We start from the raw sequence: 27,313 nt of genomic DNA, 5'->3' as shown, positions 1-27,313 counted from the left end.
GTGTTCATCCAGCCCCACACTTTGTTATCCAGGACTGGAGGTGTTCTGATTCAAGCTGTGGTAGAAGCATTGAAAACCAAAGTACACAGACTGAAGATGACTACCAAACGAACCAGAAGGGAGAAGGTTTTACTCAGCGAGTTCCAATCATTTCAAATGCACTGTATGAAGATCATTGGTGGAATCGTTAACAATAACTTCCAAAAAGGAACTAAATAAATACTTGAAGGGGAATACACCCACAGAGCTATTGGGAATGCATTAGCAGGACTAAGTGTGTAGGATTTTTCAAAAAGTGTGGCACTTGCACCATAGGCCAACTGGCCGCCTTCTGTGCTGTATCATTCTATAGCTCTGTACTGTGTAAATGCTTTCATGCAATGAGCACCACAACTGTTGCATTGAATCAGCCTGTCTGCATAATGGAAATACTTGCCTCGCTACACCTCCATAATCTAAGCCTTCTTCTCCTGGAAAAATGATCCATAAACGTCTGCGTAAATCTTGAGGGTTGAAGCTCATAATCTGAAGCACAAAGCAAAAGTCAATCTAAGAACATTTTATTTAGTCTGAGACAGAATCACTTATTTCCCAAACAAACAAGTTCAACTGCATTTAGCAACAAGGACACAACTTCTTGCATATGCCATTATAATCACTCAAGAAATCAGAAAACCAACTTTTGCAATCTCTTGGCAACGTGATGTGTGCAAGCTCAAAGTCATCTTGAACTGAAGTTTCAGCAGATGCTTTCTTGTATCATGGTACATCTTAATGAGTTTTGACTTTCTTCTAATGTTTCACTTATTCCCCTTCTCTTTGATATAAAGCACAAAGTTCATAGGGGAGTCCAAAACGAGAGAGCATAGGTTTAAGATGGGAATGGAAAGATATAAAAGGGGTCTAAGGGGCAACTTTTTCACGTAGACGGTGGAGTGTAAATGGAATGAGCTGCCAGAGGAAGTGGAGGAGGCTGGCATGTCTACAACATTTAAAAGGCACCTGGATGGGTATATGAATTAGAAGGAATTAGAGGAATATGGGCGAAATGCTGATAAACGGGACTAGATTTACATAGAATATCTGCTTGGCATGGACGAGATGGGCCGAAGGGTCTGTTTCCGTACTATGCATCTGTATGACTCCAAATCTCTCCTACACCACTCTCCCGTGCAAAGGATAAATTCGCAAAACTATGCATCAACAATTTTAAGTTCAGCTGTCCTGCATTGGGAAATAAAAATAAATGAGGATGAGAAAACCTTTGATTATCATTTGCATCTTGGTGGTCTAGTGCAAAGAAGGGGCCATTAAAAGGGGCTTAAATTTAGATCCTTTGTTTATTGCTCCATTCACTAAGGTTAAATTATTTAGTTATACTTCTCTCTCCAACTCAAAATTACCTGCTGAAATGAGTCCTCAAACAAGGTTTTCCTTGTCACAGTTATTTTGATGTGCTGAGGTGCAGCCAGTTGCTAGAAAACAAAACAATTCCGCAACATAAATGCAATGTTCATTCTTCTGAAAATGCTGACCTGGAACGTCTGCAATGGTTCAGCAACTAAACCTCTGCAAAACCCTGAATAAATTATTAAAGAGCCATTCCTACTGTTTAAGCAATTTTTTCACCATTTTTTTGATGAATATATTGCAGTGAACCAGGAGAACACACACTGGAGTTATGGATCAGACCAAAACTCCTAAAAATATATTATAGTAGCCTAGACCCTAATCTTTTCTATTTTAAAGGTAAACATAAGGCGTTGCATGTTAGATGCAATTCGATCGGTCAAACTATTTGATGTTAAGCAAAACACATTTGATTTTCACACTACAGTTGAAATACAGATAGAATAAGAATAAAATCTGCTTAACTGTAACTATCAAAATGTTTAACAAAATAGATTAACTACTACTAATTAACAGTTCCAATATAGTAACATCCCATAAACACACCCTTGATTTGCAGAGGCAAATTCAGGGAAATAGATGGTCTCACACTCAGGAAGAGAAGCCCAACTTTTAGCAAACACAGAGCGGAATAAGAGCTTCCACATCCAGCTTCAAGACCTCAGCAACTGCTGAAAAATCCTGGTTCTGTGGGAGTTTGACCCCACCCATTTAGGCAGCTTCTATTGTTTCAACTTAATAAAGACCCAAGGCCTCACAAGCTGTTTATTGCCTTCAAGCAGATTACTTTTGTCTCAACCTCTCTTTATATAAAAACCAGGGCAAAATACTTTTCTTAAATTCAGTGTTGTCACACTGGGCTGAATGAAATGCTGCTTACCTGACACCAGAACCTGAAATAAGAAACTTTGGATCTGAAATCACGCACATATGCTATGTTTGGACCATTTGACCTGAAAAACACAGGGTTGGGAATGTTGGGATGAGAGTATGGGGTGGGGGGGGGGAGGGTGGGGGGGGTGGAATCATAGGTTGTAAGATGCAAAATATAAGAGCAGTTTCTTTGAGTTGCACAAGTACATTTAAATGTTATTAATGCTTGACCTCTGCCAGTCGCCTCAAGCTAATATATAGCACATTAACAAGTCACAGAACATGCCATCCTAAACTAGATTTCACTCATCCTACATGGATAGATAGTGCCCTCACAACTGGGGCTGAAATTATGCAAATTACACCAGATCCTAAATACAACTTCTGTACAGTCAGAACAATGTAAACTTGCCCTGCACAAGAAAACCTCAGCATTTATCTAATCAGTATCTAGGCCAGTATCTCAGAAGCAGATTGAGAGAAAATCAAAAAGGTGATGCACTCTTAAAAGCAATTAAGCATAAATTACAAGAGATACAGGCTGGATCAATTGATGAATTAGTTTCTTTGTGACACAGCACTGACACAGTCCACAATCCCAAATTATAAGGGCTCTTGTGGCACAATGGCAGTGTTCCTATCACTGCAGCACTAAAACCTGCAAGGCCCACCTGCTCCAGAGGTGCGCCATATACAACTACACAAGTTAATTTAAAAGATCTACAACTTCTGGTTTGAAGATCATAAATTGGAGTCATTGTCCCTGTAAAAGGCATGCACAGCATTCGAATATTTTGTAGAAGTACTAATCGAAGGTGCTCAAACGGAGGACGACAAGGGTTTGGGTTACTTTTTTAAGAAGATACAAAAGCAAGGATGAGCCTTGAGCAATACATTGAAGCGAAGAATCATAATATAATCTCATGGCCAGTTGTGTGGGAAATTACACAGTTCAGTCAACTCAAGCATGCAACTTTAAAATTATCGGAACATTTACACTTTTTGGTCATGTCAATAATGCAGTCAGCATTGACTACTTCAAGTTGAGATGAGCATTTTTTTTCTAATATAGGGTGAAACTGTCTTGAAAGATCCTGCAGCACCAATGTGATTGCTAATTTGTCATTTTATATTTACTTTCAACCCAAGACAACCCAATTACGAACAATCTGCACTTTGACCTTGTACAACCTCAGAATCTATACGCTCCCTAACACAGCCATTTGTCTTGCTTAATGGTCACTCCTTTATTCTGGAGTGCAATGACCTATGCAAGTTAACCTGGCAGCCACTGTACACTAACAATATCCCATAAACAACAGTAAGATTAATGACTGGTTGATATGGTTTATCTGGCAATACATGTTGTGAGAGAAGTATTAGCCAGGACACCATGAGAATTCTGTGTGTTTATTTTCAAATACTAGTAACAAGATCTTTTAAACATCAGATTGAACTGGCAGATAAGACAGTAACTCAAGGTCCCGCCCGGAGGACGCCTTTCTTCAGTAACAATCTGTTAGATTTGACAGTATTGTAAGGTTATTCCACCCAGTCCACCACTCATTGCTGATAACTACTGTTCAACAGTCATACTTTATTTCATTTCAAAAAATGTACAAGATCAAATTTTAAATACTCACAGTGCTGACTTTCCAGTGCGTGGGTCAATGTAAGTTGTTGTTCGTCTGTTATGATCTACGAAGTATGGAACACCATCAACTGTAAAGCGCATTTCCCATCCATCTGGTAAGGGTTTCTCATTGAGAGTGCTGTAAGAATGAGCAATTATGAGTGACTCTTCACTTATACCAGACTCAAAATTGTAACTCTCTTCTCTCTCCACAGATGCTGCTGGACCTGCTGTAGTTGGTATTAATGATGCCCTTTTAGCTTTCATCTATCCTTTAGAGGATCTGTATACTATCAGAGCCCGGCTTGTCTTTCAGACCATCCTCACTCCTCTGGTTCATGGAATAACTAGCTTATTTAATTAAACTTTACTGTGAAAGGTGAAAGCCTAATATTTTTTGTTAAAACTCGTTTTAACAACTGAACTTTAAACATGAAATCAGTGATTTTGGTGAATTGCAATTTTCAATCCTCTCTGGCTAAAGTTATTATCTTATGTCATTTCAACAGTTTCAGTCCACAAATTTGATCAATTCTGTTTCTTTCAGAAGGAGAGAGAATCGTGTATTAAGCATTCAGTCACACCCTATTCTCAGGGCAAAGGTAAAGACCGGTCCATAGATTTATTGTTAAAACCCCAAAATTCTCAGATAGCAATCTCTGTGAAAACTACCCACATAACCCAAAATTGTTGCAAATAGATTCCATATACCAGCACAGCATCTCAAGACATCAGCAAATTCAAGACAATTCCCAATTTAACCAACGAGAACATTTTATTTAAGGGTTAGTTATCATGCAGTTTGGATGATTTCAGGCACACAAGACAGATAACTACAGCTTAAATTGGGAAGTCCAATATGCACTTCAATAAATACTGGGTCTTACAGCTTACTTCGTCCCAAACTATTTCTCAAATTACTTACTGGTTTTCTCTGTTCCCTCCCAAAAGCGACAAAATTCTTTACAAGGTATGGTACTATAGGCTAAACAACAGTAATATAAATCTTAATTAATGAGCTTTATATTTGGTTTCAGAGCTCTATTATTTTAAAATGCTAAAAATCAAAAATAGCACTAATATATTTGTAACGCAGCAGTTGCTGTGGGCACGACAATGATATAGAGTTGTTTGGATCTCAAAAAGAGCCAGCAACAGCCCATAAACCCAATACAGGATGAAGGAATTAAACATTAAAATTGACAAAAATCTATCATCCATCTTGGTCTGACTTTTGCCCTTAGCAAGATGCTCAATGACAGGATTCATTAACAATTTTAACCCACTGCATGACCAATGCCAAGTAGGGATCGGAATTGAGGAATCTGAAACAAAATTATGCAAACTTGTTCAATCTGGCGCAAACCACTATCATGTGTTGAGAGCTCCACAGCGTGTTTTAGACTCGAGACTGGCCCTACATTGTTGGTTCCTCACTTTCTCCCCTTATACATTAAGACAGTTTAAACTTTGCACAAAATTGACCCTGGGCAAATCATTGCTCTCAGGAGATATGTTAGACTTAACATGAAGGATATTCTAAGATAATAAAATGTGAGGCTGGATGAACACAGCAGGCCAAGCAGCATCTCAGGAGCACAAAAGCTGACGTTTCGGGCCTAGACCCTTCATCAGAGAGCCTATTGACTTCTTTCAAAAGAAAGTGGCTACCAGAATTGCAACAAGATTTAATCACTGGAACCCAAATGATGATGTTGGAAATACATAACTCAGTCAGCATCTGTGGGTGAGCCTAGTTCAGAGGTAAAGGGCCTAGTCTAGCTTGTTTGCTCTATTTTGGATAAATATCAATGATCTGCTTCATTTTCCACATGGTTACCATCCAAAAAGATCAAATTTTGACAATCTTCTGACAGAAGATTGCCGATTGCTTGGCACCTTGATGCCACTTTATCAAACCATTTTGTACATTACCAAATTAGCTCTTCAGTCACGAATGACATCCTACATTTATCTTCATAGACACATTTTTCCACATACATCCCAACTAACGCGCAGCCCTCAACCTTGCTGACCATGCGATCCCTTCAAAGACACACTACAGACATCAAGTTGGATGGGATTGCTCTCACCTTGTTCCTTTCTAATCTAATTGAAGCCAGAAAATCACTTGCAAAAGGTTTCTCTTTCTGCACCTACACCATTACCTCTGATGTCTCCCAAGAATCCATCCTTAGCCCGCTCTTTTCTTTCATCTAGATGCTATGGCATCATCTGAGAGCTGAGTATTAGTTTTCATACGTATGTCGATGTCACCCAGCTCTACTTCATCACCACTTCTCTTGACTCCTCCACCTTTGCTGAAATATCAAATTGCTTTTCTGACATCCAGTACTGGACAACCAATTTTGTCCAACTAAATGTTGGGGAAAAAGCTGAAGCTACCGTTTCCAAACCCCCTCCAAACACTGCTCCCCTGATATTGCGTCCATCTCTCTTCTTGGCAAAAAACAGTTTAAACCAATCTGTATGCAACCCTGTTGTCACATCTGCCCCAGAGATGAGCTTCTGATCTCATATTTGTAGCATTACTAAGACTATCCATATCAATGTCCCAAATATTTCTTGATTTTGCCCACCACAGCTCATCAGTAGCTAAATCTCTCAGTCATACCTTTATTACAACATGACTGTTCAGCCATACCGCTGGCTCATCTATCACATTTTAACTTGGGTAAACTTGAGGTCATTCAAGTCAGTACTGCCAATGTTTTAGCTGATTTCAAGTCCTGTTCACCCCTCATTTCTGTACTCCGTGACTTAGTGGCACCCAATCAAACAACATCTTTTGTTTTTAAAATTCTAACACATTTTCAAATCCTCTCACTATGTCTGCAATCTCCTCCATGCCCATAAACCCCAGAGGTATCTGCGCTTCACCAATTCTGGCGCCTCAGACATCCTGATTTTAGTTCGTCCATTGCTAGTAGCCATACTTTTATTTACCAAGTGCTAAGCTCTGGAATACCCTTAATACATCTCTCCGCCTCCATTTTCTTTCAAGGTCACATTTTAACACCTATCTTCCTAACCACGTTTCTGATGACCGAACATCATCTTGTACTATATGATACTTCTGTGAAACGCCTTTTTATTTTGTTAAAGGTACCACATAAATCTAAGTTTTTCTTTATCATTATCACTCTTTAATTCTAAAACTTTGAGTTCAAAAAAATACAATTTTCGCTAAACATAAGATCAAGGTGGAATGTAGTTTCCTGATTCAGATGATAGTAAATAAATGGTGTTTTACTCTTAACCGTGAGGTTACTTTGTACTCAACTCCGATATCCATTATTCTCAAATTCATTTTATACTTTGAATAGAAACAAAACATATTTAAAACTCTCTCTCACCCTTCTGTCCGAGGATCTTCCCACTGAGTGGTACGTGTCAAGTGGTTTACAAAGTACATTCGACCATTACTGTCTGTTCTTTTTTCTACAGGAATAACAAAGTTCTCAAATTATTAAAAAATTGAGAGGTTCTGTGTCCAAATGAACAGAAATAATCTCCAACTAGCTTTAAACCCGAGTCACAAGCATCATTATGGATTAATGGTTTGAAAAGCAATGTGCATAATCTTTTATCTCTATGCTTTCCTAACTTACCCCATCCAGTTGGCAAGGGGCCAAGTGGGTCAAATTCAGTTGGCACCACCTGTTCAGGATACTGAAAATGAAAACATTAGCAATCAGGCTTTTCAAATATATGACTTATGCCAATAAAATAATCGAACACATCAGTAAGTAAAAATGATAAATAAAAGCTATTACAAGTTCATGTTTCAGATAACTCAGAACGAAACAACACTGTCTTAGAAGTCTCAGCGACGCAAAAAAAAAGGGGACAGTTAGACAGAGGTCACACAGAAGGACAACTTCGATAAAATTCTGCAAGATTGTAAATGGGTCTGGGCAGATTTAAATTAGTACCTGAAACAACATGCCTTCTCTACTCACTGCTGAAATTCTAAAATGTTTTGCTTGATTGTTACCCAATGATTCACACTCGCTCCCTGTGGCGTGAAGTTATGAATTTCAGCAGCTATTTTCAATGAGGCTCAGAGTGGAAATGATATGTTCTTTTCTTGTGCAGCAACCTAATTTCAAATGCTTTAAGTGAAGTCACCCACATCCATCTACCTCAACTACTGTGTCATGCCAGCACTAGGCAGAGACTGCCTGTTAACACCATCAGCTGAACAAGACCATCCAGTACACTAACATCCAAAAGAAACCGAGATAGGGAGACAAAACAAATTTAGAGTGAAATGGCCAAAATCCCTACAATGGAGGTGATCATGGTTATACCAACAGATCATGGTAAGTGACCAATAATTAAACTTCTACTGTATAACTTAAGTAGATTGTACGTTCCAGTGTACCAATCAATACTTATGACTTTCCATTGTTAAAAACACATTCACACAAGCTGATGCCAGCCTAGTTGCTTGCTGATCTAACAATAAAGCTAAATATCAATTGTTTACAGTCAATAAGAACTGGGCACGTGGACAAGCAACTTATTCAGTTTGACCAAGGACCCACAAGCTGTGGAGCAACAACTCAAGCACGTTTTAGTAGATTAATGGAAAAATCAAGCCTGACTTCCAATGAAATATCTACAGACACTGATGAACCTACAAACTGAGGAGGAGGGTACTCGTCCTCTCCAGCCTATTCTGTCAGTGAAATCCTGGTTGATCCGATTATCCTACATTCCAACCAATTCTCTTCCTTATTCAGAATCTATCAATCTCTGACCTTAAAAATATTCAGACACTGCTTCTACTGCCTTTTGAAGGGAGAGTCCTAAAGTCTCAATACCACCTGTCAGAAAATAATTTCATGTCTGAAATGGGTAGCTCTTTATTTTTAAACACTGGTTATAAATTTGTTTCTCTCATCCTTAAATATACTTAATCGATCTATCGTTAAAAGCCCCTGCGGTAAAGGATTCCAAAGATTCATTACTGAGAAAGAATTCCTCCTCATCCTGGTCTTAAATAAGAACCCATTCTTCTGAGATGAAGCACTCTGGCCCTAGAATCTCCCACAAGGGGAAAAACACTTCTCAGCATTTCATCTGCTAAGTTGTCCAGGATTCTTACTTCGCTAAGGTCACCTTTCATTCATTAACATCCATGAGCACAAGCCCAGCTTACTACCCCAACCTTTACCCACAAGAAATCTCTCCAGAGCCTAATGAACGCTCTCTAGGCAGCCTGTGATGCCAGCACGTTTCCTTAGGTAAGGAGGTATGTACTGTTCCTGGTATTCATGCTGTGGTCTGACCACTGCCTGGCACAGCTTTTGCAATACCTCCCTATTTTTAAGCACAGTACTTATTCCTTCCTAAAAAAAAATAAGTAAATTGGCAAAAGATCCCTTTCACAAAACAAGTTTCTGCCCGATTACCTTGAACTTTACTATGTGTCCTGCTGTAAAAATACTTTTTGATGTTTTCCTTGACAGATGGTAAGCTAGTTGGTCTGTAGTTTGTGACTTGTTGCCTCACTCCCGTTTTGGATAAAGGAGTTACTTCAAGATTCCATTATTTATAAAGACAGATGCATCCTATTCAAGTACCTATCAGATAGGTTGAAAGGAAATGCAACTGCTATTGGATTGAGATGGACACATTTTTCAAAGGTGCTGAAATCACAATGTTCATTTTCTACACATTAGATTTCCAGTTCTTTCCTTAAAAATTCAAAAAGATAGTGTAGTAAGTTAGTTACCGAATAAATAAACCTCTGGTTGAACTGCTGCATGGCTCCCTGAAGCTGATTTCGCTGTGACTGCCACTGCTCAAAGTTCCTGACTGACTCCACTGTGGGCCGCTGCCATGTGGTTGTCCTGGTAATGTGGTCAACATAATAAATCCTGTGCCTCTCATCAACCCTCCGCTCCCAGCTATCAGGAAAGAAATCAGAGGAAGAAGTGGTTAATGACGGATTAGTATTATTCATTCCAGCAATGTTACTGAACAGTATTTGTTAGTGATGTCCATTATTTCCAAATGTAAAGTTGGTTTTAATGATAATTTTGTAATAACAGCCACTATAATGCTTGACATAAGTGTTATGTATTAAAAGAAGTACAATAGAACTAGTATTTCTTGGGAGTGATACATAATAGCAATTGATTATTAGCCCTGTGGAGATAAGAGACATGCGTCAGGTATATCAGGTAGAGAAGGAGAACTGAGATTAAGAGTTCCTATCTTGGCAACTGTGATAATTCACAGCTAAGAGATAAAATTACACGTATCCACTGCCCTGGAAGAACAAGCTTCATTGGTGGCCTCAGAAGAATAAGTAGATAGACCACAAAGAGATAGTGGAATGATTTTTAATGTTGAGGCTGCTTTTGCTTTGAGTTTAAATGGCACAAAAGAGCTTAGAGGTTCATGATGAATGGCTTGGACTTTAAAAACAGACCGGAGATCGTTTCCATGGTTACATAACTTTCTCTCACAATTCAACAAAGTCATTTCCAAACACATTCTACAATATGCCACACAACTATTAGTGTATATTATGAACTGGTGTAGCACAAAGATGATGAATTTGTTGATTCGGCACAGAACCACTCGGCACAGAACCACACCACTCTATGAAGACGTATCAAAATCTGATAAAGCAATGTGAGAGATGAGTGCAGCAATTACAAAAAACAGCTAGCTACATGGATTATGAGTCCTTCAAATACTATGGGGCATAAGGACTGCTGAAGCTGGTTCCAATAAACATACTGTCATCCAGGATTAAACATTAATATTAAATAATGATACATTTGACAGGTCCAATGGCTCAGATGTAAAGTAACAGGTAAAGGTAAAGTCATAATAGTCCTACTGAGCCAAAGGGCTGTGAAACAGATAACCAGGAGTGATTTAACAGGAGCTTCTCGGGCAAGAGGTGGTTGAGGACAGTCTTTCAAAGCAATCTCATCCAGTGTAAAGTATTTTGTCTCTGCATCGAACAGTTGAGGATGGACCCAGATTCAATACTGGAACTTTGGTCAACAAGTTTCGGTTAAATTACTTACATGATCCTTGATGGGCTTAACCGGTCACGGACAGATATGCTTTCACTGGTTGGGGAATCTAGAACATGGGGGCATGGTCTTAAGATAAGGGACCTATTATTTAGGACTGAAAGGAGGAGAAATTTCAAAGCGTTGTGAATTTTGGAATTCCGTACCCAACAGGGTTATGGATTTTCTGTCATTGAGTACAGCTAAGGTTGGCACCAACAAATGTTTGATCTCTTGAAATCAGGGGAAAATGGGGAACAGAGAAAAGTAGAGTTGAAGTCCAAGATCAATCATGATCCTGCAGAATGTTAGATCAGCTCAATGGGTGACATGGTGTCCTCCTATTCCAATTTCTTGTGGTTGGAGGTTTCAGGCCACAGATTCCCAGGACATTAAAAAGGTAGGATCAGTATACATATTCTTAAATCACTATTCAGTGATCTCCATTAGAGCAGAAGAAATTGACTTTTCTGTGACCTGTCTCACCACTCATGACCAGTCGTACTGGAAACATGCTCAAAACTTGATTGCCAAGAATATTTTGGAGAAGACATTTTCTCCGAGCAAACTTCAGCTTCCTCCGAGAGTCCTGTAAAAAGCTACCTAAAACCCAATGAAATTACACTTGAAGCAGCTAGGCTGAAGACACGAGCAAACAATTTTAGTTGCCTTCCATTTCATTACCATCCTCTGAGAAAAAAAATCGATTCATTTTGCAATTTAATGGCACTTACCCTACAAACAGCCATCTACTGATGAGCATCCCAAACTGAATCGCAATCCACTTACCCTGGAGGCAATGGCTGTGGTCTTTCCCACGTTGTTCGTTTTTCAATGTGATCTACAAAATACAATCTGCCATGCTGATCAACCCTCTGCTCCCAGCTTTAGAAAGAAAATAGGTAAAATATACAGTATTACTAAGAGAGAAACAGCATATTAAAAAAGAAACCATTCTCTCACTGCCTCCCACCATGAAAGGGGAGTGCTGCTTGCACAGCCTCCTTAGCTCCATTTAAGACCGAGTGAAGTGGTGGAGCTTTCATAGTCTTGGAAGAGGGGAGAGAAATGGAAATTGTACAAAAAATTTATTTGCCATGCCCTTTTCAAAGTATTTCTGAAAGTAAGTCAAGGAATATGTCTGACACTAAGAACTAGCTACTAAAGCTCATTCCTGAAGGAAAATTCAATGCAATATAAATTTGCATAAGTTACAGACCTGCAACAACACTAGAGCAGAAACAAATATTATGGCCAGTTGGTTTTGACCTTAAAAGGAATCATCACTGCTGGGAAGTTACATGGTGATCAATAGTTTGATATTTTCACATTGCTAACTACTTAAATAAAAGGATAAGCAAAGTGTGAATGATAAATTTTAGTGGAAAGATTGATGAGAAAGAATATGGAGTAAATAGCACAATTATGAAAATAGATTGTATGCACACCAATCTTTGAAGTTGACAGGTTTGGTTGAGATGTTAATAAAGCATATGGGATCCCTGGTTTAATTAACAGAACCACAATAACAAAGGCAAGGGTAGACTAAATCTTTACAAACCATTGGAAAAGTCCTAACTGGAGTACTATGTCCAAATCTAAACAATACACTTTAGGAAAGGACATCAAGGCCTTGGACAGCACGTAGAAGCAATTCTCTGGGGTGATTTAAAAAAAGCAATGTTATAAAATTGAAAAATATGATAAGGTTTTTATATAAACCTAAGTACTCCTTGGCAAGTCAAAAATATTTAAGAATAAGCTGAGGTGGAGAGATGATGGTAAGAGAAGCATAAATTGATTTTGGATGCTGCAATTTACGTTTTAAAAATTGACTTAAATTTACAAAACTCAATTAAAATCAAATCAACATAGGTTTGATAGTCAAATGGTTCCCTTCTGTGCTGCATGATTCATGGTTGTATTCATGCACAGATCAAAGATGGCAGAACAGATGAAGAAAGCAGTACTTGACAATAAAGCTAATGCAAAACGTTAAAGCCTACAAAGTTTTCAGCTTTATTACTAAGGGCATACAATAAAAGAGCAAGTAGATGAACTGAACTTCTTATAGACATCGGTTAGACTTCAGCAAGAGCGCCATTCACTGCTGTGGGTGCCAGATTATGGGAAAGATACAAACGTATTGGAGAGAAAGCTTATCTGAATGGCTTCAGATATGAGAAACTTCAACTAGAAGGATAGTTTGAGGAAGTTGGGATTGGTTTTCCAGTGAAGTGGTGGCTAAGAGGAGATCTGACTGAGGTTTTCAAAATCACAACAAGCTGGACAGAGTATATGTGGTGAGGATGTCTCCACTAGTAAAAGAGACAAGGAAGAAGGGACACAGTTACTAAATGATGTGCAAGCAAAAGATGGTGAGACTAGAACAATTTCACTCAGCAAACTGTTACAGCAAGGAATGCACTACCTGGAAATGTAGTAGAGGCAGGTTCAATTGAGACATTCAAAGAGGGCACTGGATGCTTATTTTGGATCAGAATGGTATGCAGAAATATGGGGAAAAGGTAGGAGATTGACACGAGATAACAAAGCTGATGCAGGCATAACAGGCTGAATGATCTCCTGCTGCACTGTGATAATTCTGTTTTTCTGGTCAAAAATATCCATCCCATTAGCATCTTATAACATTGCTATCACACCATGAGCATCGCCAACTTAGAAATGGATCAGGCTTATTCATGCAATTCTGGATGAACACAAATGTTCACAAGTCCTTACCCTTTGCCGACATGAGATTCAACATTATTATTCGCATGCAACCTGATTTCTGCCCAGATACTGCATCAACAATATTTCAGCTGGCTAGAAATTGTACATAAATAGAAACTATGTTGGAGGGGTCAGAAAGCACAGGCGAAATTTCTCTGATGGCAGCAGGGAGTGAAGGGATGAATCATTTAGGGAGTACACAAAAATAATCAGTATAGGTACCAGTCTGGGTGAGCCCATAAGAGCGGAACTGGTGCTATTTAATATCTGTACACATCTGAATTGAATTTTGTTTGTATTAAATATATTTAATATTATTGTATTGCAAATCACAAGATTAATAACCTGCTCAAATTGTCATTTTGGTTTGGCACAAGTAAATCTCAGTATATGCTGCTGCATGGAAACATTAGGAAATGTAATTTTAAACTATACAAGAATCAAGGCAAACACTATAAAATTAAACTATCTGGAGCAAAAACAAAACGCTTAAAAAAATCTCAGATGGTAGGGTGGAACGGGAAACAGACATTCTATCCGCAAAAGAGACCGAGCTTCCAGCTTCTTGCCACTTCATCACGTCACTGTCTCCACCAGCCAACACTGGTGTCTCAGGCCTGCTGCCATGCTCCAAAACTCAGCACCTCATTTTCCACTTGGGAACTCTACAGCTTTCTGTACTGAATACAATTTTAGGATTGGAGGCACCTTTTCTCAGGTCCTTACCCCACACAACAGATTGTTATCACATCGTCTGCTAATACACACTACCCATTGTTAGCCACTAATGGTCCTTAAGTGCAGCCATTCATTCTAAGGTCTTTTGTCTGTCCAACTATTCTTCTCTCTCTTTGGGCTTTATCTCCACCTACTGTTTACTCCTTACCCCAATCTATCTTCTGCACAAAAAAAGCTTTTTCCTAGCTACCATCAATTCTGAAGGGTCACTGGACCCAAAACGTTAACTTTTCGATTTCTCCCCACAGGTAGTGCCAGACCTGCCGAAACTTCTCAGCAATCTGCTTTCTAGTATCCACAGTTCTTTTGGTTTTTTAAACTACTTGAAGCATACCTATTTGAATTAAGTTTCATTGGCTATGAATATATTCAGGGTTGCCCTGACAACAAGCAAAGTGTTTCAAACTACAAATCCTTTAAAAGTGTTAATTGACAGGTTGTTTTCCTTTAAACAGAATATTCAATACATCTTTAAAAAAAAATACAATCTTACCCAGGTGGAAGTGGACCCTTGTTCACAGTATTTAACGTTCTGTCACCAGGAGAAATGGATGCATTTAGTGGTACTGCACCATTACTGGGTGATGCATCCGGTTCACTCGTTGCTACAGCTGCAGGAACAGTGTTCATCGTAGGTGGAACTGTAGACGAAGGGCCATTCTCTAAGGGAGCTGGATATCCATTTTCACAGGCTGATGACAAAAGCAGAGTTGGGAATGAGTCACCTAGGATTATACTTAAAAGCTAGTCATTTCACTAGAAAATTGCTGCTTACTTTGTTCAGTTGGAATGGTAGGTGTATGCGCGTTATTGGCGTCTGCAAGAAAATAGGGTACCGTGTATTGAAAAGTGTAGCTTTCAACATCCTGGGGGAAACTAAGCTGAACTCGCGATATAAATACAGTGGATACAAGAGCAGGTCAGAAGCTAGGAATCCTGCAGTGGATGCTGGGAAGTTGTTTCCGTTAGGCAGGGAGACTAGGACCCATGGGCACAGCCTTAGAAATAGAGGGGGTAAATTTAAAACAGAAATGAGGAGACATTTCTTCAGCCGGAGTGTGGTGGGCCTGTGGAATTCGTTGCCATAGAGCGCAGTGGAGCCCGGGACATTAAATGTCTTCAAGGCAGAGATCGATAAATTCTTGATCTTGCAAGGAATCAAGCATACAGGGACAGTGCAGGGAAGTGGAGTTGAAATGCCCATCAGCAATGATTAAATGGAGGAGTAGACACCATGGGTCAAATTGCCTTACTTCCACTCCTATGTCTTATGGTCTCACCTCCTGACTCCCTAAAGCCCGTCCATCATCAAAAAAGGCATAGTTAGCAGCATGATGGAATAGTTTCCACTCCGAGATCATTGCTACTGCAACAACAGCCAACGGGTTCAACAACATCCAGGATAAAACAGCTGGCTTAATTGTTTGTGAATGCAGTGCCATTCAGCTACTCCACCACTGACACACATCTACAAGACACGCTGCACAAATTACTGAAGGTTCTTGGACAGCACCTTCCAAACTCTCAACTACAGTCTTAGTAGGACAATGGCAGCAGATACAATGGAATTCCACCAACTACAAGTACCATTCCAAGTCACACACCATGCTGATTTTGAAATGAATAGCCATTTCTTTAATGTCACTTGGCAAAAACGATGGAATTTATAAAAATCTGTGGCAAAGTAAGTATTTCAGCATGGACAAAGGATTTGTTAACTAACAGATGAGAAAGTTAGGATAAAAGGGGCAATTTCAGAACGGAAACCTGCAACTAGCGGAGTGTCACAGGGATCAGTGCTGAGGCCAGGTTCATTTATAATATACATTAATAACTTGGATGAGGAAAATGTACACATACTATAGCCAAGTTTGCAAGTGACGCAAACAGGCGGGAAGGCAAATGGTGAGAATGACACAGTCTGCAGAGCGACATCAACAGGTTTAGCCTTGTGGGCAAAATTTTGGCAGATGGAATATATTGTGAATAAATGTGAGGCTGTCAGTCATGAAAGGCTAAGATATCCTTATTTTTCATCAGTAAAGAAATCAAAGATTACAGTGAGAAGGTGGGAAAGTGGAGTTGAGAATCAGATCAGCCATGATCTTACTGAATGTCAGAGCAGAGATGATGGGCTGAATGGCCTACGTCTGCTCCTGCACCATACAGTTCCTTTAATAGCACTGTAGGAGCACCTTTATTGAACTGACTGCAGTAGTTCAAGAACGCAGCTCACCATCACCTCCTCCTCGGTAAATAGTAATGGGCAAAAATCAAAGTCCAATTCCACTACATGTAAATAAAAAGATACCAATTAGGTTGGTCAGTTAGGCCTGCACTGTGCCACACTCATACCTTCCAGTCCATAGGAATACTAATAGACAGGGGCCTGCTCTTTGCATCTGCAACACACTGTCTGTTTCATCGCAACAAATTATCTTGACTCCTCAGAGCAATGCCTTGATAAATTGGAGTCAATTGGCATTATTTAAACTGAAACAGAGTTTAGCTGTTAACATCAGTTATCAAACTGGTACATTCTCCATGTTAACACCTTGACTAATGGAAATACACTTGCCAACCAACCCGCACCTTCTTCTCATGCAGTATAACAGCTTCTTCCCGTATACATTTGTAATCTTGCAAATTATTCTAAATTTGTGTATGATGAAAAGCTTCAATAAATGTATTTATTGAGGTATACTCATGCATTTCCAAATAATTATATGAACATCAAACCAATAAACTGCTGCTAGCCTCATCTTTGCAAAAATGGGGCAAAACTAAAAGTTGGCAATGATGTCTGTCTTCTGTTTCAGAATTTGCTGTTTTTCAGTCAATGGCAAAGTCTGCAACTCAGTACAGTGCTATTAACTTTAGAAACAAATCAACTGACCAATGGGATCACCTCAAACCGAACTTTGATATTTACTTTTGGCTTGCAGACTGGCATAATATAAGCAGTTCATCCTGACATGATTGTAGTAATGCAAAACATAATCAAACATTGATAAGGGAAAAACAGTGGCAGGAACTGAAATTGGGAAGATTTAAGTATTGATCAATGGAAAATAACATCATAAGCCTTGTCCAAAAGCTAGCACAAAATAAAATTAATTCAAAAATACAGCACTTAAATGCTGCAAAATAAAATTCATATACTTTGACAGGTTCAGCATCATTTTATTCCCAAGATGAATGAACTATTCAAGGAGTTTCTAGTTGTTCTTGGCTTGATGTCCAAGGTCAAAATTTTAAAAAATAAACATCTTAAAGGGTCAACAGAATGAAATCTCATTATCGTAGAGCAGTGCACACCTAGGTTCGACGTAGTCAAAGCCAGGAAGAAGAGATGTAAAACTGTCACAGTTTGACAGCCAAGACCATAAAGAAAATCTAAACAAACATATTTTAAAATATACCCAAAGGCAAAGGGTCTAAAACAGCTTCCATTTGTATTACACCTGTAAATACAGTAAAATGTCCCAAAATCTTTAGAACAGGATAAGCAAACAAAAACTGACATCAAAAGGACAGTGGTGATCAAAAGCTTAGCCAAGGAGCTATGTTTTAAAAAAACATCTGTCAGTCTCATCTCCATTTAAAGAAGTTTAATTGATCTGAATTCAAAGTACTTCAAGTGCTTAAGAGCACCCCAATCACGTAATCCATTACAAGTCATAAAATATATTTTCTCACACGAATGATTTGCTGTCCACGAAGGGTCAATTCACTTCTTGATTTACCTGTGTTGACAGGTCTGGATGGAATGGCGGGTGGAGGTCGTGATGGTCTTGGAGGTCTCACTGGCTTTGATGGTTTTGGAGATGGTGACGGCGTACTTTTGCCATTCATGCTGCACTCATCAGCAGACCTCATTTCTGATGAACCTTCTTGAGAAACAGCATCCCCGTTTGCACTAGAAGTGATTGCACAAGTCTGATCAGAATTAATGGCATATCAATGGAATTACGTTGGAACCCAAACAACACTTAAAATCAAACCATCAAGGTCAATTATATGTGGTACTTAAAGAAAAATAAACAAAACTTGTCAAACTAGCTGTTTGATGTCCCAGGGAAGTCCTTCAGAATGACGAGACATGAAAAGAAAATGGGCAATGTATTAGTCCTTACACCCACTGCTGTGCTCAAAAACTCTAATTCTAATTCTGGGATCACTTACATTTTCAAAAAAAATGTAATGCTGATAACTCACTAATTAAAAAAGACTGATGCCTTTTCTAAGTTCCTGACACAGCTTTCGCATTAGGGTGAAATAATTCTCCACACTTATCTCTTAACTTGGAGGAAATACCACTTTAAAGAAAAATTAACAATACAATGAGAAACTGTTGTCAATAATCCCATTACAATTTGTTTTTGAAGTTCAACATTCATAATCAATCCTCTTACTAGCTTAACTTTATCATTTTTATCACAACACAATCCAATAGAGTGAACCACAATTTAATAGAATGAAAGAATAGAAAATAGGACTGGTTCAATACAACTGCTACAGGGAATGCAATATATATTTGAACAATATCTTAAGATTCGGTTTACAAGTTGTATTCATGGCTGAAGCACCCTGTTATAGCATGATTTAAAAGAAGATGGGCAACACCAGTGATATGCTACCATACCTGCTGCTACCAGTTAAAAAGGACACCAAGGATGCTTTGACTTTTCAAATTTAAATAAATCTAGAGCAGCTAAGAAACATTTCCAAACTGCTACAGGAAAGGGGATTTTTCCCCTTTGAATTATGAAAACCACACAAGAAACTAAAGACCACTGTGCAGGCCATTATTGTTAAAAACAATGAAGAAAGCACAGCAAGGCAAGTAGGTAACTGCTAGTTTAGGTCTCAAGTCTTCTGGATGTTGAACAGGCAAAAGATACGCAATGGGAACAGATACCCAAGCAGAAGGAGGAAGGCAAAGTCATGGTTTTTGGCCACCCAAGCTCATCTTCCACTCTTACTTTTACAATGTTGGGAAAATGAAAGCTTTTACAGATTTTTGGAGACACAAATAGTTTAAGGTGAGTTTTGTACCACAGCAAACTGGACTCAATTCTAACAGAAATTTGGTTATTTATCATTCTACAACTGAGTGCACAGGAGTAGCAGGTCTTACTGCTTCATCGGGATAGATTTCACGTCTAAAAAACGATGAGCCCCATTAATGAATCACTCATGTACACAAGTCTGCAATTTAACTTTGGTGCCCTACTACATACATTACAGCACTTGTCTTGGCCAGAATGCAATAATTTCCATTTTTGCAATAGAGGAGGAATAATTTTGAAGTGAGTAAATGAAGAATTCAGAAAGCTTGGTCGTACCTTGATGGGTTTAGTATGTACGCCTCAGTGCCACACCTGGAACTCTTATTTGGGGTGTTACCTGAAAGAAATCAAAGTGTACACTTAAGTTATGAAAATGCAATTGTGCAGTGATATATTAGAGGGATAGACATTGGTTCATCTCCATTGCCCACGCCAATAAACTCAGACACAAGTTACCTTTCCAACACTACAAAACTACTCCTTACAAGCCTCATAAAAGTTGTTTTAAGAAGGGATTCAAGACTGACTTACTAATTGTCAGTTTATGCACATTGAGACCAGGAATGGGGAGAGACCCACAGAGAAATTAACTTCAAAAGAAGCACACTGTACATAAAGAATAACGTGGGGACACAATGATGAGCAGGACAATTGTGGCACATCTGATTACCACCCTATCTACAACGTAGCACTTATTCTCCCATTTTTTTGGGCAACTATTTGCTCACTTCCACACATTTTGCTCCCCTCAGTAATCCATTCCATGTTCATTACTCTTAAATCAAATACGCTGTTTTATTGTCATATTTTTACTTTTGCTGAGATAAATGCAGGCAGAAGCTCTAAAACAGGTATTCACAATATGGTTCGAAGCTCTTTACCTTCAAACTGAACCTGAAGAGTTGAGTATTTAAAAGCTGGGCATATTCTGGGCATTATTTCCTCTAAGATGCACATAATGAGCATTCAATTTTTTTTTAAAAAGTACAAAAATATAGATCCCAGTACCAAGAATGATATAGATGGAACACAGCTAGAGGGAAAATTTAGAGGGTTTGAGTTATTGATTTTACACATTATTTCAGATTTTTTCAAATTCATTCATTCATAGAACATAACAGCACAGTACAGGCCCTTCGGCCCTCGATGTTGTGCCGACCTGTCATACCAATCTGAAGCCCATCTAACCTACACTATTCTATGTACGTCCATATGCCTGTCCAATGATGACTGAAATGTACTTAAAGATAGCGAATCTACTACCGTTGCAGGCAAAGCGTTCCATTCCCTTACTATTCTCTGAGTAAAGAAACTACCTCTGACATCTGTCCTATATCTTTCACCTCTCAATTTAAAGCTATGCTCCCTCGTGCTCGCCATCACCGTCCTAGGAAAAAGGCTCTCCCTATCCACTCTATCTAACCCTCTGATTATTTTATATGTCTCAATTAAGTCACCTCTCAACCTTCTTCTCTCTAACGAAAACAGCCTCAAGTCCCTCAGCCTTTCCTCGTAAGACCTTCCCTCCATACCAGGCAACATCCTAGTAAATCTCCTCTGCACCCTTTCCAAAGCTTCCACATCCATCTTATAATGCGGTGACCAGAACTGTACACAATACTCCAAGTGCGGCCGCACCAGAGTTTTGTACAGCATCACCATAACCTCTTGGTTCCGGAACTCGGTCCCTCTATTAATAAAAGCTAAAACACTGTACGCCTTCTTAACAGCCCTGTCAACCTGGGTGGCAACTTTCAAGGATCTGTGTACATGGACACTGAGATCTCTCTGCTCATCTACACTACTAAGAATCTTACCATTAGCCCAGTACTTTGCCTTCTGGTTACTCCTACCTCTCTGCCCAGCTCTGCAGCTTATCTATGTCTCTCTGCAACCTACAGCATCCTTCGTCACTATCCACAACTCCACCGACCTTAGTGTCGTCTGCAAATTTACTAACCCAATTCATTGTGTACATTACTGGAAAGGCTCAGTATTTATTGGCAGTTTAGTTGCACTGAAAGAGATGGTGAGTCACTTTCTTGAGCACAACCAATTGGCTAGTAAGGTCTTTTTGGAGGGTAGTTAAAACCAGATAACTGTGCATACGAATTCACATATAGGACAGGCCAGGTAGCTCTGAGACATGTCAGAACTAGCTGGGTTTTCATTTTTTAAAAAATTCTATCATACTGCTACCATGACTTGGGCCAGTGTTTTCTTCCAGATATAGTTTAACTACTGAGGTTAAACTGTCTGGCTGCCAAGGGTGGGATATGAACTTTTTGCTTCAAATCATTAATCTTGACCTTTGGATTACTAGTTCAGCAACGGAACCTTAAATTTTGCTGAGAAAAGACACAAGCTCTCGAAGCTTGTTGTGTTACATATTTCAGCGCAAACCCAAGAATGCCAAATTTCAAAAGATCGCAACAGAATGCTAGCTAGATGGATAAAAAACTGGCTAGGCAACAGGAGACAGAGGGTAGTAGTAGAAGGGAGTTTCACAAATTGGAGACCTGTAACCAGTGGTGTTCCACAGGGATCTATGTTGGGACCACTGTTGTTTGTGATATATGTAAATAATTTGGAGCAAGGCATAGGTGGTCTGATCAGCAAGTTTGCAGATGACACTAAGATTGTTGGAGTAGCAGATAGTGAAGGGCACTGCCAGAGATTACAGCAGAATATAGATAGCATGGAGAGTTGGGCAGATAAATGACAAATGGAGTTCAATCCGGGCAAATGCGAGGTGAGGCATTTTGAAAGATCTAATTCAAGGGCGAACTATAGAATAAATGGAAAGGTCCTGGGGAAAATTGATGAACAGAGAGATCTGGGTGTTCAGGCCCATTGTTCCCTGAAGGTGGCATCGCAGGTCAATAGGGTGGTCAAGGCGGCTTACGGCATGCTTTCCTTCATCGGACGGGGTATTAAGTACAACAGTTGGCAAGTCATGTTACAGTTGTATAAGACTTGGGTTCGGTCACATTTAGAGTACTGTGTACAGTTCTGGTCGCCACATTATCAAAAGGATGTGGACGCTTTGGAGAGAGTGCAGAGGAGATTCACCAGGATGTTGCCTGTATGGAGGGTGCTAGCTATGAAGAAAGGTTGAGTAGATTAGGATTATTTTCATTAGAAAGACGGAGATTGAGGGGGGACCTGATTGAGGTCTACAAAAAGCATGAGGGGTATAGAGAGGTGGATAGCAAGAAGCTTTCTCCCCAGAGTGGGGGACTCAATTACTCGGGGTCATGAGTTCAAAGTGAGAGGAGGAAAGTTTAAGGGAGATATGCGTGGAAAGTTCTTTACACAGAGGGTGGTGGGCGCCTGGAACACGTTGACAGCGGAGGTGGTAGACGCAGACACAGACACAGACACGTTAGTGTCTTTTAAGCTATATCTGGACAGGTACATGGATGGGCGGGGAGCAAATGGACACAGAACCTTAGAAAATAGATGACAGGTTAGACAGAGGATCTTGATCGGTGCAGGCTTGGAGGGCTGAAGGGCCTGTTCCTGTGCTGTAATTTTCTTTGTTCTTTAGAATACACTATAGGGGAAATGGGAGCTGATCAGTTGCAATAATCAAAATACTTGGGGTAGTGAATGAATGCAGTCCCAAAAGTACCAAAAAAGGTCACCTCAGTAAACAGTATGGGTGGAAATTCTGAGGAGCTGTACCATCAATCACAGTGCAGTTCTTTCCTGTGCCTGCTAAAGTTGATCAGCAATAAACAGGAGAGAAGAAAGAGGCAGCGAGGCAAGCGAGAAAAAGCAGTGACAGAATAGGCAAATATCACCATTGGTCAAAGCTAGGTTCAGGAACCATCTTTCACCAAAGTAAAGATTGAGAAGTCACCTTTAGCCAAGGCCAGGATCAGGAATCTTGTCGATCTGGGAGTTCCAATGGCAGGGTCTAAGCAAATACTTGGGCTGGTGGTGTGGTACGTGCAAAAAGGGGTGTTGCGGAGAGAATAGCGGGCTGCAAGTGAGTTGTGGGAGAGTAGGGGCAAAGGAGACATCTCCGGCGTGTGAAAAGTGGATTTGCAATTTTAAACCTGTCAACAAAGAAGCACTCAGTTAAAATGGGATTAAAGAGAAATTTAAACTCAGATTATTGAATTGCTTGTAAGTGAACGTGGAATCTTTGGATTAAGTTTGCATTGGTTTTGAAACTACCATACTTGGAAGAAAGAGTATTGGATCCTATGGTATTGAATACTTTAAATCTGAAATCGAAATGTGAGATGCAGTAAGCCGGGGTCTAACTGCCAGTTTAAAATGTTTCAGCTTTGTGCATGCGATTGAAATACAGTATGCTTGACCTCATCAGATATATAAAGAGAGTTATGGCTCTTGAATGTAAAAAGTGTCAGTTATTTTGGAAAAACCCTTAATTGCTAACTTATGCCCACTGTTTTGTCCCAATTTAAATACTGTGGTAGATAGGAAATTAATACATTCCTGTTGTCATATAAAAAGAGGAGCTAATGCAAACAAAAAAAGTAGCCCGGTAGTCAAAATGTACCCCTTGAGAAGCTATCAAGAAAAGCTCGAGGGGGGAAAAGAAACTGAGGTCTGATTGGTTGAAACTATAGAATTCTCACGCTTCACGTTATTTCGAACATGGCACTAGGCTTGAGCACGTTCTCCACAGCAAAATAGAATAAGTATCAGCATAAGAATGTACATTGCTCTAAGCATGATTTGCAATATTACTAACAGCCAGAGTTACATGTTTGATTTGATTAGCTAATTGCTGAAAAATATAGCCTCTGTATCTTCCATTGATCGAGCTACAAAATTGATTTCCAGTGTTGCTCACTTGAGATAGATAGGACATCATTTTGGACTGATGGCATGATGCTTCAGCAATATTTTTCCCCCAAAATGTATTCAAGCTCTGATTTACCATAACCACTTTGTCACTGTTTTCCCCTTTTACCTGAATAGTTGTCAAAGGAATGCGCATTCACAGACGTTTCAAATTTCAGTATTTGAAAACCTCGGCCTATACCGCATTCACTTTCCAAATAAAGGAATGCATCATTCCCTAGAATGCATGCACGTACTTTGAGCTTTGACAGCTGTTCATGATACCAAATATTTCATATTCAGATTATTTTTTCAATCAAGATGTCACTGATCCAATAACATATTAAGTATATATTAGCAATATTTACAAAAATTGTAATTGCAGTAACAAGTGAGTTGACCCTGAAGACAAATACTTCTTCCAATGGAGTATGCAGATCTTAACTTCAGACAGGTCTTTTTTTAAACTCTCTTTATCATTCTACCAGAGCAAAGGCTAAACACTCGAATTCTGGGCATCAATTTACTGCTTGTGCTTATACATCATCTAATCAAAGGTCTCAAGGTTCTCACATACAATGGTACAAACAAGGTCATTTCAAAGCTAACTTCTGACTCAAAATCAGTTAATCCACTGGAACATGTTGCCCACAACACATTATGTTCATGAAACAGGATTTCAATTTTCTTACATACTTCTTGCAGCTGCAGGGTCACCATTAATTAAGACTTCCGGATCTACAGTTAACCCATCCAAGGACACAATAAGTTCACTTGCCCCATCCACAATGTCTCGTTCATTTGTGAGTGGCAACTTTATAACCACATCATCAACTGAAAGAAAGATTTAAATGCAAAATTAGTCATGGATACCACACTTGCAATGATTCATTACTACTTCTTTGCACAAGAGAGAATGCATCAATGCATGTTACATAGGTAAAAATAAAATGCACCAGAAATGTTTTGTTCAATTAACTGTTTAGCTGGAAAGTTATCAACAGAAAAACATTGTTCACCAGAGACTCACTGCTGATCAAGAAGAAACATACAAAATAAATGAGCAAAAATAAATGTAAATTCAAGCCTGTAATTAGACAGGATATCAGAACGCTGCCATAAGATGTTATCAAACTTTAATCCATACCTACATCAGAAAGTAGGAACTACAGTTGGAGTAATGTGTTTGAACATTCAAGCCTGCTCCACCATTCAACAAGATCACGCCTTATTTTCTACCTCCATTCCAACTTCCTGTGCTTTTCTATAAACTCTTGTCTTGAAAATGCTTAATGACTGACCATCCAACTGGGAACAGAATTCTAAAAACTCACAAACTGAGTGAGTTTGAAGAAACTCCTCATCTAAGTCCGACAAAGCCCCTTATTCTGAGCCATGTTTTCTAGATTCCACAGCCAAAGAAACATTAACAGTTTGCCCATCCACCTCTTGTAACCTTATTATGCACTGACCTATTTGCAATTTTATAAAGAGGAATACAAGGCTAGAAGCCTCACCCCATTGTATAAAGAATATGAGAACTTGGACTTTCGTAGGACCCTCAATACCCTTGCTTGGCTAGTTAGCACCAGCAAATTAAGTTAGTGCTCATTTGCAGCCAGTTTATTCTAGATCTACAGATGAAATCCCCAATGGGGGTAGTAAACAGTGGTATGTGGGTCTTAGGTGGACCACAGAATATACATTAAAAAAGAGAGAGTTAAAAATTTTATCAAAGTTAAAAATGTCTTCTATAAAAACAGCACTCAGAACATCATATACTCCTTTGCCACTTGTGTGAATTTTATGCAATACATTACAAATCTGGACTGACAACATTTGTCAACATAAAAGGCCAAAACTAAATAAACCACAAAATTTATATACTGCCAATGTTTAAAAAAAAGTATTCATTGCAATTTAAGGCTGTGCTGAGACTAGCAAAAAGGTAAAATCAAGACGCAAAAAGAGAGTTAATTTATTCAGTGTTTTTAACTTGGCAAAACATGCCAACATTTTTGACAGGAATATTACCAAACAAAATCCAACATGAAATCACAGGAGTAGTAGATAATTGAAAGTTTGATCGAAAAGGTAATTTTTTGAGAAGGGTCACAAAGGAAGACAGCGAATGAATGAGAGAAACAAACAGTCTGAGGGAGGACATTCCTGAAATTAAGATTCAGACTGCTTGAAAGATAGATAGAGATGTTTCAATTGTTGTCAGCATCTCAGGACAATAATCTTTCCTCTCAATTTTAATGGTGTTCGAGGTGAGCTACTGGCTTGGATTGAGGATTGGCTGTCTGACAGAAGGCAGAGAGTTGCGACAAAAGGCTCTTTTTGAGAGTGGCAACCGGTGACAAGTGGTGTCGCGCAGGGTGCAATGTTGGGGCCGCAGCTGTTCACCTTATATATTATGATATGGATGAAGGGATTGGGGGCATTCTGGCGAAGTTTGCTGAAGATATGAAGATAGGTGGACAGGCAGGTAGTACTGAGGTGGTGAGGAGGCTGCAGAAAGATTTAGACAGTTTAGGAGAGTAGTCCAGGAAATGGCTGATGAAATTCAATGTGAGCAAATGTGAGGTTTTGCACTTTGGAAAAAAGAACACAGGTATGGACTATTTTCTAAATGGTGAGAAAATCCATAAAGCAGAAGTACAAAGGGATCTGGGAGTGTTGGTCCAGGATTCTCTAAAAGTTTAACTTGCAGGTAGAGTCCGTGATTAAGAAAGCGAATGTAATGTTGTCGTTTATCTCAAAAGGGTTGGAATATAAATGCAGGGATGTGCTTCTGAGGCCTTATAAAGCTCTAGTTAGGCCCCATTTAGAATACTCTGCCCAATTTTGGGCCCCACACCTCAGGAAGGACATACTGGCGCTGGAGCGTGTCCAGCGGAGATCCACACAGATGATCTCTGGAATGGTAGGGTTAATGTATGATGAACGGCTGAGGATCCTGGGAT

The 27,313-nt window shown here is 39.2% G+C and overlaps 1 protein-coding gene across 7 annotated transcripts in view; it reads right to left on the bottom strand.

The window, feature by feature from the left end:
• The window catches only part of LOC125461263 (E3 ubiquitin-protein ligase Itchy-like), a 95,598-nt gene that overhangs the window by 39,205 nt on the left and 29,080 nt on the right, over positions 1 to 27,313 (bottom strand). For 6 of the 7 annotated variants that reach the window (XM_048549817.2, XM_048549815.2, XM_048549819.2 and 3 more), the window contains 12 exons: positions 25,041 to 25,178; positions 19,800 to 19,860; positions 18,198 to 18,370; positions 14,945 to 15,143; positions 11,770 to 11,865; positions 9,681 to 9,855; positions 7,549 to 7,609; positions 7,294 to 7,378; positions 3,927 to 4,055; positions 2,291 to 2,363; positions 1,404 to 1,475; positions 437 to 525 (listed from right to left, as the gene is read on the bottom strand). In XM_048549817.2, the coding sequence (XP_048405774.1) occupies positions 437 to 525; positions 1,404 to 1,475; positions 2,291 to 2,363; positions 3,927 to 4,055; positions 7,294 to 7,378; positions 7,549 to 7,609; positions 9,681 to 9,855; positions 11,770 to 11,865; positions 14,945 to 15,143; positions 18,198 to 18,370; positions 19,800 to 19,860; positions 25,041 to 25,178 (1,351 nt within the window). Of the gene's footprint in view, positions 1 to 436; positions 526 to 1,403; positions 1,476 to 2,290; positions 2,364 to 3,926; positions 4,056 to 7,293; positions 7,379 to 7,548; positions 7,610 to 9,680; positions 9,856 to 11,769; positions 11,866 to 14,944; positions 15,144 to 18,197; positions 18,371 to 19,799; positions 19,861 to 25,036; positions 25,179 to 27,313 lie in introns of those variants that run through there. The other variant, XM_048549821.2, reaches the window with a different exon arrangement.

This window comes from Stegostoma tigrinum, chromosome 19, assembly GCF_030684315.1.
Source record: "Stegostoma tigrinum isolate sSteTig4 chromosome 19, sSteTig4.hap1, whole genome shotgun sequence".
Lineage (NCBI taxonomy): Eukaryota > Metazoa > Chordata > Chondrichthyes > Orectolobiformes > Stegostomatidae > Stegostoma > Stegostoma tigrinum.
Note: the sequence above shows the minus strand (reverse complement) of the source record. Positions and strands in the feature narration are given on the sequence as shown.